Here is a 12,890-nt window from a genome sequence, read left to right as displayed (position 1 = left end):
AATCTTAAATTGAAAAATAAATAATAAAAAAATTACCAAAATTAAAAAAAAAAAAAAAAAAAGTAAAAAGAAATGCCAATTCAAATAAATATGTATAATGTGACCAGTGTCAATTTAGCATTATTTAATTTATTTATTAAATATTTATGATTTTTTTTATGATTTTTTTTTATTTACTAATTATAGGAATACATTGCAATACTATGGTGCTAACAACCTCTGCAGGTTGTTTAGGTAATAACAACAAACAAGTTAAGAGTTTAATTTAACTTAATTTTAATTACCTCCTCGGCCAGATTCTCTTCAAACTGTTACAACAATGCATTGTACATATGCATTTAATTTTTTCATGCATTTCATTTATCACTTAATTTGTATTTTTATTGTATTCATTAATATATCTTGACAGTAGTCAATGGAAAAGCAAAAACGTGAAATGAAGCTTGTGTAGTGAGATTCACCTACATTCATAAAGTACATTTCTAGAAATAAAAAAGACGGCAAAAACCTGTGGTTAGCATCTCACATAACCAAACATCACCTTTGGGCCGTTTACAGGAAACACAATGTTCTTGTGCAAGAAAAGTGTTTATAAAGCTTCAGACGGGGTCAGGTGACCCTGAGACCAATCATCTCATCACTTCAAGACAAACGCACAGTGGAAAAGTGCTTGTCTGAGGCTCTGACGTCTCCTGTGGTCTCTGGGAACACGATGATTGAGGACGCTGAGTTTTTGCTTCGTCACACTCCTCCTCCCCCATCCCTCGCTTTACCGCACTTGTTTGTTCTAGAGAAACACTGCACTGATACAAATTATTTTGTGGTGAAATAAATGCTACAGAATTTTTTTTTATAATTTACATGAAAAAGTTAGTTTAAAAAAACAAAGTAAATTCTATATTAGCACTCAATTCAAGTGTGTAGAAATGAAAGCGTAAATATCAAGGTTATAATTTTTTTCTGATACTGACAAAACACAACAATGACGGTAACATTTGATGGATCGAAATGTCTCCAAAACTCCAAATGTCACAAAATGGCAATTTACTAATTCTAACAATAAAAGCAATGATAAAACAGTGTAAATGCAGCTGGAAACCAATGAAAAATCAACCTCAATTACTCAAGGCCCAGTGCATGATGGGAATTTTACTTCTACAAAGTATTGAGGTTTCTGCGTTCACATCACGTGTAACTTCTGACATGTAGATATGGTGTCTCACACAATATCTATTATATTACTTACTTAGATGTTTCCAAGTAAAGCGTACACTTTAAACGTGTGGTTTAACTCAATGTTATGTTGTTAGATGAAATGTATTGCAAAGGAATCTTCAAAATAGATATTGCTCGATCTTTTACTAGCCAAGTATTTTCTTTGTTACTTTCACTTAATTTTGTTAAGTAGACTTGACTTAAGTCCATATGTGAAATTTCCTTTAAAGGGGGGGTGAAATGCTGTTTCATGCATAGTGAGTTTTTCACACTGTTAAAGAGTTGGATTCCCATGCTAAACATGGACAAAGTTTCAAAAATGAAGTTGTAAGTATGATGGAGTAATTCTGTTCCAAAAATACTCCTTCCGGTTTGTCACAAGTTTCGGAAAGTTTTTTTCGAATACGGGCCTGTGTGACGTCAGAGTCGCCGGAATTTCCTTATACGGGTCTTAAGGGCACTTCTCCCGGAAGGGCGCGCGCGCATCTGTAGCCTAGTGCGTGCGAGAGTACGCCTATGCCCATCAGAGCGCTGGGCTCGGCTGCGCTGCAATTAAAAAAATGGCACCAAAAAAGTGTTTTTGGTTGCCAGGGCAAGACAACATTGCACAAATTTCCAAAGAACCCAGCGTTAAGGGACCTGTGGATGGATTTTGTTTTTCCAGAGCAGCAACGGAGTTGTGCAAGTGTTTTTGTTTGTTCCCTTCATTTCGACAGTAATAGTTTTATAAACAAGGCCCAGTTCAACGCCGGATTTGCAGATCGCCTAATACTCAAAGATGGAGCAGTCCCAACGATAAAGGTTCACGGTCGTGCGTTGGAACCGCAGGCGGTGAGTAAAACTGCTTCAAATGTCTGTGAGTTGTTAACTATCGGCGTGTAAGCACAGAAAGTAAACAACATGATCACATACAGTTAATGTATCTATGGAGCATGCGATGTATGGTGTGTGTTTAAATACATTTGCTTAGCTGGCCACTGTAGGTGTCAGTTTGTTTATTGTAAAAATAAATCATGTCCTCATAAACCAGTCTGTCTGTTTACAACACACAAATGTTGTAAAACTCGCGCATGACATGGTGTTCTAAAAACACTGCGCTCAAGTTCAAATCATTTCTATTTTTAAAAAAACGCTCGAGACCTTATGTTTTTCACCCATTTCACTGCCCATCTCACGTTTTTGTGAGCAAAAACGCGTTCTGTATGAACGAGCCCTTATATTGTTTAAGTTATAAGTTATACCGTTCCAGTAGGCCTACACACCACATAGAGACGTCCTGCTGTAGTCGTTGCTGCTGCTGCTGCTGGTCGTCTTCAATCTCAGTCTCGGGATCTGATTCTGGATCAAAAATGTATGGCTGAATCTGATTGTTAGCCATGCTTTATTTTCGGATGTCACTCACAGCTTCCAGACGCTCTCAACGCAAAAGCTTCGCGCGCTCGTGTCGTGATTATTTAGCTCCGCCCACACGGTACGCCTCCACCCGCTCGGGTTTTTCCGGAAAGACTCGGTACAGCCTATCTTTCTTTTATAAATATAATAAAACTAAAGACTTTTTGGAGATATGAAGGATGCAATACTACTCTATAGGTACTCAAGATTAACATGAGATTGAGTGAAACTGAGCATTTCACCCCCCCTTTAAAAAATATGCGTGTGAAATTTACTTCATTTTTCTTTGGCAAGTTTTTACACAAATATTTTTAAAGGAAATTTTACTTATTGTTTTTTTCAGTGTAGACTAACACAAGACGCTGCACTAATGCATTAACAAGCATCAGAGCGATTCTACATCACAGTAATGGAATAATCATGATATAGTTACTTTTGCTGAAAATGCAACTCAAAATATTAAAACTTTTAACCATGATATGAGAAAGAATTAAAAAAAGGAAAAAGTTTAAGTAGTGAAACTAAAATACAAATAAAAATGCTATATTAAACAATTATAAAAACAAAAAAATACTAAAACTTAGGCTAATGTATAGATAATGACGAGATAAATGAAAACTAAAGAATAATTAGGGCTGAAATAAAAAAAAGATGATTTTTTTTCTTGCATTAACAAAAAATTAAGTCAAAAGTGTAATTTCAGCAATTTTCAACCCGTTTTGTTTTGTTACAATGTCGGTAGTAAACTCAGAATGTTTACTCGTTCTCCGAGAAATTTATTTTGAAATATAATTTGACAAAAGTCTTTTGACAGCTCCAGGGTTTTCGTGAAAACTACAGATTATACTTCTGCATTTTTGCGTCCCTGCCCACGGACAGCCTGATCATTTTGCGTCGCGGCGTTCTCTTTGAATTTATGATTATTTGCAGACTTTTTTTTCACTGAATCCTTTACTGGAAACCGAAAGTAACTCACTCCCACTGAACGTTTACTCTTTGAATTCTTGCATCCGGGAACAATACAAGTCGATACCATTAAGACTAAAAGTTTGCTGAGAAGTATTTCCTACTAAAGCAAGGCAGTATTTGACTCTGTTAAGCGTATCCATAGCAGACTGATGGGAGTGGCTTTGGACGGCAACATGCCCAGTGCATTATGGGTGTTGAAGTTTTCCTATCTAATTGGCAATAGAGAAGAAAACCGCCATTTTCTACAGCAAGGCGATACATTTTTTTAAATCGGTGCAACCTGACAATCGTATAGGCAGCCCAGTTTTATCGAAAACACATTTTGCCAGCAGTGAAAAAGTCAAGGTACTAAAATTAATAAAACTGAAATAAAAATAAAGGTAATTAGAAACAAAACAAACAAAAAAAGTCAAAAGTCGCGCTTAAGATTACTAACACATACTCATAAAAAAATAAAAGCCAATTCAAAACATGTATAAAAACTACATTAGTATATAAATACTAAAATAACACTGGTGCTTTGTCACTGGATTATTTTCTGTCATACGACCCAGTTCCAGTTCTCTATCGTGTTACAGGACAGACGCGAACATGAATGAAATTACTGAAAGAGGTTTTTGGACGGGACAGCTATTAGTTTAATTCATTAAACACAATCATCATCTATTGTAATCCGGTGGGAAGTGCATGAATTAGATTGACTTTTAGAGATTATTACAGGACAGCTATTCAGATTAAAACTCATTCAAACACTTACAGACATGCATTCATTCATGAATGAGTCTTGCTTCCATGGATACTTCAGGAATTCCAACTCCGGTTTACTTTTCCCACATATCCATGCACAAAGGAGAAGAAAAAGTTAGTTTTTTTCCTCCATAAAGCGCCTGGTCTGGGTTAAATTATCAAGCAATAGGCCACTCATATACAACATACATCTACTCTGTAAATATTGAGATGTGCTGTGGATGCATGTCATATTTATTTGATCATTTCATTGATTTTAATTGAATTGTCTTCCAATGGGATGCCAGAAGTAACACATGGAAATAGATCCATAATGGATGCGACAGGCATATATTCAATAAAATAAATCCGAAGCGTTTTGATACAATATCCACAATTCATATTGAAGTTGAGCAATTAAAACAAATCGGTTTGCAATAACTAAGTACGTCTGCAAAACACAAAATTACCCAACAACCTTACGGTAAAAACGAGTTGTGTTTGAATAGACACATGCATCTAACTTCTATTAAACTAGTGATGCACAAGCTGAACTTTTAAACAAAACAGCAATTTAAAGTATTAATTTAGCCAAAAACCAAAGTGGAAAATTAAGTTTACTTAATCTATAAATTGCACATATGACAGATTAAATATAAACTTTTTAATGATAAAATTATGTTTCTACTCCAATTAATTGTTCAAATATAAACATTTACACAGTGCTGTCATAACTTGTTTTCACGACAGATTTATTCAAACATGCATTAAAAAATGAAGACAACAGGTTAAGTAAAAATATTATGTTTACAAGCTGTTTTATTAAAGTCCCCCGTAGTATATTTTATTCCTTAAAACTTTGATCACCCAAAAAAAACAACCATTTCCTCATGCCTTAAACTAACTTGAACGTAACCGACGCCCATGCCTCATTTATTATGCATGATTATATGAATATGCAAATGAGCCCCGCCTCCACTCACTCTTTTGTGGCGTCAGAAACACCAGCGATTTCAAACCACATAGACATATAAACAACATTATAAGCTGGATTTTCACGGGGGACTTTTGATATCAACCACAGAAATAGGTTTAAGTATCAACATAGATGATCAGTGCAGTTTTGTTCACGCACCAACAGAGAACAGCACAGCCTAAAAGATCTCGTTTCATCATGAATGAAGATTGCTGATAGTTTAACCTGTCGTAGTTTATCCACGTTGTTGCACAAAATTAAACGCCACAGTTTCGGACGAAACGGGTACATTTATTTTTGGGTTGCTGAAATTTCAGTGCATCACTAATTACAATCTGGGTAACAATCAAACCTCAGAGAGGAGAGAAGAAAAGACGAACGAGGAGGAACCGAGTTGAAGAACAAACGCTTCTGAGTTCAGTCTCTCCCGCTGCTACTGAATATTTCAGGAGCAGGAATATTTGAAAAGATCAGAGCGTCAGCAGGAGCGAAACACGCATGAAACACGCGTGATACACAGCGATATCTGGGGCAGAACAGCACACACACTCACAATGTTTCATCTTAATCGAATATATCTGCACGAGAGCTTGACTAATAACCAACATCATGTACCAGAGAACGAACGCCTCGGGAGATCCTACAGTGTCCTTCAAGTTCAACACAGGACAGAGAAACTACAGCCTGCCAGAAGATCCTCTTTACATGCACACACATATATATTATATATTATATACATGCATATACACACACACAGCTGGAACCACATCAGTTTAACTACAGTATATTAATGCAACAAACTCCTTCAGGCAAACATTAACAGCCTAAAGTTAGACTAATTAACTAGCCTAAAATTATATGCCAGAAGATGTTGTTTATTATTATTATTCATCAATTTAAAAATAATTTACAAAGAGTCTTTATTATATTGCTGTCCACTCTGAGCCAACAACACTTCATAATTATTGCTTTAATTGGGGTCACTTCACTACAGCACATATATATATATATATATATATATATATATATATATATATATATATATATATATATATATATCTTGCTCCAAGAATATCACTCTGTCTCTTTTTGGACTTTATATTTTCTGTTTTCACTTTTAATGAAAGTTAATAATTTTGTTTTGTTTGTTCAGCTTTTATTTAAAATATATCTGCAGTTTTTATTAGATTTTATTTATCAGTTTTTGCAAAGTTAAACTAAACGAAAAAGAAAAAGTTGCTCAAATAAAATAAGTTTATATTTTTATATATTTTATTTTATCTTTCAAGTAATTAAAATGTTTGTTTTTTAGTTGATATATATATATATACACATATATATATATATATATATATATATATATATATATATATATATATATATATATATATATATATATATATATATACAGATATACATATACATGTATATATATATATATAAATAAAATATTACAATTTCTCCACACATAAAACTAATATAAGTGAAGGAAAATGCTTATAACCCACATGCTCCTTCATAATTTCCACAGTTCTGTTTCTTAGCCCACTAAAAACAAAATGTAGAGCGCTCAACATAAACACAAAAGTATGTAAATATAATGTATTAAATAGTATGCACAATTAATGAGTTTGGATTGTTAATTATGACTATTCCCTATTTGAGAGTTATATATATGAGATATTACTGGTATATTATTGGTATAGGTATTACCAAAGATCTCTGATTGAGCTATGATTTCCTTGATATATTAAAGTTTGAGGAGAAGCTCTGAGACTGCAGGAGTGTTCGTCACGACTCTTCTTCTGCCCGAGGGTTTACTGCAGCTGATCCGCGGGCCACACGAACACGACGAGCATCGAGCCGACGAGTGTGTGACTCACGGGACACAAGGCTGACGGACACAGCTCTCGTGCGGGACTACTAACATAGATCAAGCGTGCCAGGAAAATACATGCAAAATATGCACATGCATGCGCCTGTAGAGAACACACACACACACACAGCTCATATTACTGCTAAATCAGATGCTGAGAGGACGTCACAGGATGGAACAATCTTTATTCATTTGATAAAAGCCTTTTACTGCTCTCAGCCTCTCCCTGAGAAAACACTTCAATCAGGAGCAAATAGAGGAAAATCTTCAATCTAATGTCGGTGTATGCAATATGACTAATATCTTACATCACGCATGAGTGACTGTTAATTCATAACAGAAATTCAACTAAGGCTACGTTCACACTGCAGGCTGAAACGACCCAATTCCGATTTTTTTTGCCCCATGCGACCTGTATCTGATCTTTTCATGACAGTCTGAACGACACAGATCCAATCTTTTCAAATGTTTGGGTATGTGGTCCAAATCCGATATGTATCCGATCTTTTGAAATGCGACTTCAATCTGAACGGCCAGGTCACATGTATCCGACCCGCACGTCATTGATATGCGACAAACGTCATAATTCTGCATTGAAGTAGGCGGGAATGAGAAGATAAACAGCAACTATGGCGGACGATGCTGAGACCAGTCAATGGAAGGGAAGCAAGGTTTCTGATTTAATTAATATTTGGGGGGACAGCTCTATTCAGGCCATGTTTAGCTACTTCCGCAAACAACAGGTGACGTCGTTGACCGTTGAGTACTCTTCTGCGCATGCGGGTCACTTTTAGGTCATTTCACGTTCATGTTCACACAGGAGATCACAAAAGGTCGCATTTAATTCGAAATGTGAACGGCCTTGCAAAAAAAAAAAATCGGATTTAAAAAAAAAAACGTAATTGAGCATTGTGAACGAGGCCTAATAGAAATTCAACTAATAAAAAGCTTTATATATTAAATTACAAAAGATATTTTTTTAATTATTTGTTATTTTCATATTATAGTTTTATTATATATACACACACACACACACACACACATATACATACCCATTATTTATGTTGTTTTTAAAATGATAAAAAAGAAGTTATTTTTGCTTTTGGATTATTTTAGTTAGTCTAGTATGGTTAACAGTTATAATTTTATATTAGTCTATAAAATATATTTTAAAAAAAGCTTTTTGCTGGATTACAAATATAAAGTCTATATAAATGTAGTTATTTTATATTAGTCTATAAAATATAATTTAAAAAATAGCTATTTTATTTTATTTTAGCTAGATTATAAATAAAAAGACAATAATATAATATATAATTTAAAAAATAGCCTTTGCTGTAAATTTGATGTATAAAATGCGTATACACTAAATACCCTTTACACATGTTATTTTTATAATTAGGTTATTATATATTTATTTGAGCTTATAAAAAATAATTTTACAATAGATACTTTTGCTGGAAATTTCAACTAATAAAATGGTTTATATACCATATATACCAATGCATTAAATATGCTATTTTTATAATTATTTAATTTCATAGTTATTTTATATTATGGTTATATTGTATAATAGTTATTTTTGCTGGAAATCTGTAAAAAATAAAATACATAACACCCATATGTTATTTTTACATTTATTATATAATAGTTTAACAAATATTTTATAACAGTTATTTTTGCTGCAAATTTGACAAAATATACTAAATGTGGAAGTGCATATTTTACATATTCTGGTTAAATAAATTTTGTGTCACGTCCAATTTGGGACACATCCCGTTTCTCTCAGATATAAATAAAACTTAGTGCCAATATGTTCATCCTCATGCTTAGAAGCATGCAAAAATACATATTTTCAAAATCTATAAAAACAATTATTTATTGGCTTGTCAACAAATTGCTCTTAAGAAATCCCCGTATAAGAAAGGCTGATTTTTCATTCTTTTTAATCGATCAATAAATTGGAAAAGTGTCATGTTAATACGTGACATCAACTGCCTAGTCTTTTATGCAAATGAATTCCTGATGGACCAATCAGAAGGTCATCTTCCTCTCTGACCTCTGAATATAAAAACAAAACATCCCTCCATCCACGTCGTCTCCATTTAACACGTCCTCATTAACGTCAGTAACGAGCCGCTGAAGTGCTGAGTGAGCAGGAGAGACTCAACCTTCAGCGCTCCTGCGATAACATCTCTCCGTGTGTCCATCAATCTGCTTTACAACCAGTTACATAGCACTGACTATAGGAGACACACTACACTAGAGTCATGTGATCCTAAACGGAAACTAAAGAGCTCAACATACAGGGTCAAAATACCACAATCAAACAAAACTAGTAAAAGTTAAAGCATGTGTAAATATGGGAATCAAACCAAAATAAATAAATAATAACTACAACTAATAATAATAATAGTAAGAAAGTATAATATCATTATAGGCGACGCACTAGACGAGAGTCATGTGATCTTAAACGGAGCTCAACATACAGTCAAAAATCAGACAGAAAACTAGGAAAGTTAAACCACATGTAAATATGGGAATCAAACCAAAAAATAATAATAATAATAATAATATATTATTTTTTTATTATTATACTAAATAATGATATTCTCATCAATAAATATTAATTCTCTCATTAATAATAAATCTTTGTTATTTATTATACTACATAATAGTAAAAATATTATATAATTCCATTACTAATACTATTATTAGGTTTAATAATGAAAAGCGTAGACCTATATCATAATTAACCCTTTATTTTGTATAATAATAATAATAATAATAATAAATCATTGTTAGTTGTTATTATTATTATTATTACAAAATAATAATAGTAAATTATATAATCTTCATTATTATTAACTAAATAATAAAAAATAATAACGGTGGAAATATATTATTAAAAAAAATTAACGAAAAACAACAATATAATTGGTATATTATACTTATATTTTTTAATTTACTCCCAGTTCTACTACTACTCTTTCAACTACTAATAATAACAACAACACTCTATTATACCAAAGTAATATCAATATTCTCAGTTATACCAAAGTTTTCAAACATCTAGAATAAAGTGAGTCTGTAATGAAAAAGACTGAAGGCGTCCGTATATCCTGGATCTCTTCTTTCTCCTGAACTTCCTCATATTCCCAGCGGAGCAGCGGCTCATGTGCAGATCTGCTCTCTTTATGACAACACTCACTCTCTTCCTCAGTAGAAACGACATCTGGAACTCACGTGCCGTCAATCACTTAACCACAGCTGCAGCACACACACACACACACACGGAGAGCATCACTTACGAAGCAGTTGAGCATTGAGCAGGAGACGCGTTTGGTCCGGCTCATGGCGCGCTTGCCCAGGAGACACACACACACACTCGGATGAGAAACGCTGCAAGACCAGCCGGCAAAACCATCCTTCCCTCAGCGGAGAACAGCGTGTGTTTCGCCACCTCACACACACACACACACAAAGATGCACAATGTCCACACGTAGATGTTCCTGTTGCTCAGAATATTCCAGAAAAATCGTTGGTGAAAAGCAAGACGGGAGAAGAGACAGTGATACCGGCGTCACTGCGCAGACCAGACATGGAGAGAGGGAGAGCGAGCGAGAGAGAGAGCGAGAGAGAGCGAGAGAGATGGAGAGGAAAGAGAGAGAGAATTAGAAAGGGTATTGCCTGAAGCTAAGCTCCACCCTCATGCACTGCACCCTCTCACGTGCTCTCTCTCTCTCTCTCTCTCTCTCTATTCCTGCGTTCACCCTTCACCGAGATCTCATCAGTGCCAGCTTGCAACCTCAGCAAGATGGCAGCGCAGCAGATATTAATGCATTCCTGTTCAAAAATAAGCGTTTCCTCAATTTTCTGTCTGAAATGAATGAGACTGGAAATAAAGACATTTAAGCATTTAAGGCCTTTATCCACATACGCATTAAAGACATCAAGTTTTTATTTAGCAAGTATTTAACCACTGACATCATAGATGGAAAATACCATTTACAGCCAATATAGGCAATTTACCATAGGAAATACATGGTTTTCAAAGCTTTTTGACCGTTATAGCGCCACCTATGATCCGATCTCCATGAAAATGTGGATGCGTGTTAAGGGTGTTATGTCACATATGCTCACCAAGTTTCGTGAAGTTCTGAGTTTAGGATTTATAGGCTTTTGAGAGCATTTTGTCACGCCCCCTTTCTAAATGACCCCGTTACAGCCACCCAAATCAAATATTTCAAGGTCAAAATCTAACATAGCATACAATAGCATACGTCAATCTTGAGCCAAGGATCACAGTGGTGTAAAATCCTTGAATCAAAGTCAAACAGTCTAGGAATTATGAGCGATTTAGTTCTTTTGGTTGCTGTAGCGCCACCTATGGGCCAATCGGGGTCATACTCTGATAGGTTCTCGCCAAATTGAGGCCTACCATCTGGCCGGGTTTCAAGTCTCTAGCACTTATGGTTTGGTCTGCACAAATCCTTACAATTACAATAGGGTTCCTGAACCCCTAACGACTCGTACACTCATAACCAGACACAACCGGCCGCGCCACACTTGATGAACTGATGTTTAACCTACAATTACACAAGCAGGATTTTTGACCAATGAGATTTAACAGTGGACGGCACTGCCGAAACTCAACATGATAACTTGCGTTTGACGAGTCACGCTTCTTCAGAACAAGCTCAAAACACTCATTAAACGCCTTATTAATGAATCACCACAAATCAGCATCAAACGCAAGAGTGATTGATCCAAATCAGTCTGACTCACTTAACGAGCTGAAACTAATCAAGAGCAGAATAACAAAATATAAAAGTTCTGAAGCTTGATTGTGCATGTGCAAATGCGTTTTCTTTTTATAATATTTATATACATTTTAAATAGGGTTATTATATTTGAATAAGATTTTTTTTCAATTTTGTATTAATTTTAATATTAGGATAACAACTTGTACTATTTTATATTATTCCTTATCTTTAATATTATCCCTTACATTTTTTAAAATAATTTTGATAATGTAATTTTATATTATTCCTTCTAAAAAATATATTTTTTAATTTAATACATTTATATTCATGCAGATGCTTTTATCCAAAGTGACTTGTTCGATTCCCAGGGAAATCATAAACTGATAAAATGTAACAAGACCTTGGCGTTTCTAGTCAAATTATTAAATAAAATTACATTATAGTTTACTTTTAAATGCGGCGGCAACTACCTTTTGTCATTATTTACTCACCCTCAAGTTGCTCCAAACCTGTATTAGTTTCTGTCTTCAACTGAACACAAAAGATGATGTTTTAAAGAATGTCAGTAATCATACAGTTGACGGTAGCCATTGACTTACATAGTATTTTTTCCCGAACATGGAAGTCAATAGGGTCCGTTAACTGTTCCATAACCAACATTCATTAAAATATATTTTTTGTGTTCGATTGAAGAAAGAAACTAATACAGGTTAGGAACAACATGAGGGCGAGTAAATAATGAAGAAAAAAAAAAAAATTTAACTCCGTTTAAGATTGCCATTCCTAGCACACAAACACTCTGCATACACACAATAACACAAATTACGTGCGCATCAAGTTAAGTCATCTCGCATGGTCTGTTTTGTCTCTGGATCCGGTGTGATGCTGCAGGCGGGGGGAGGGGATGCATCCGCAAGCAGTCACGATGAGCGAGAGACACTGACACGAGAGAGAGAGAGAGAGAGAGAG

The 12,890-nt window shown here is 34.5% G+C and overlaps 1 protein-coding gene across 6 annotated transcripts in view; it reads right to left on the bottom strand.

Moving 5' to 3' along the window:
* mtmr4 (myotubularin related protein 4) overlaps positions 1 to 12,890 on the bottom strand; it is a 94,813-nt gene that overhangs the window by 60,311 nt on the left and 21,612 nt on the right. The window contains exon 1 of one of the 6 annotated variants that reach the window (XM_077222455.1): positions 10,466 to 10,870. The exons of 4 other annotated variants lie outside the window; for them this stretch is intronic. In XM_077222455.1, coding sequence (XP_077078570.1) covers positions 10,466 to 10,510 — 45 coding nt within the window. In that variant the 5' untranslated portion in view covers positions 10,511 to 10,870. Of the gene's footprint in view, positions 1 to 10,465; positions 10,871 to 12,890 lie in introns of those variants that run through there. One more of the 6 variants, XM_077222452.1, reaches the window with a different exon arrangement.

This window comes from Siphateles boraxobius, unplaced genomic scaffold (assembly GCF_051911475.1).
Source record: "Siphateles boraxobius isolate OS27281-9 unplaced genomic scaffold, OSU_SipBor_1 120, whole genome shotgun sequence".
Taxonomy (NCBI): domain Eukaryota; kingdom Metazoa; phylum Chordata; class Actinopteri; order Cypriniformes; family Leuciscidae; genus Siphateles; species Siphateles boraxobius.
The sequence above is the reverse complement of the archived record's forward strand: the minus strand, read 5'-3'. Positions and strand labels throughout refer to the sequence as shown.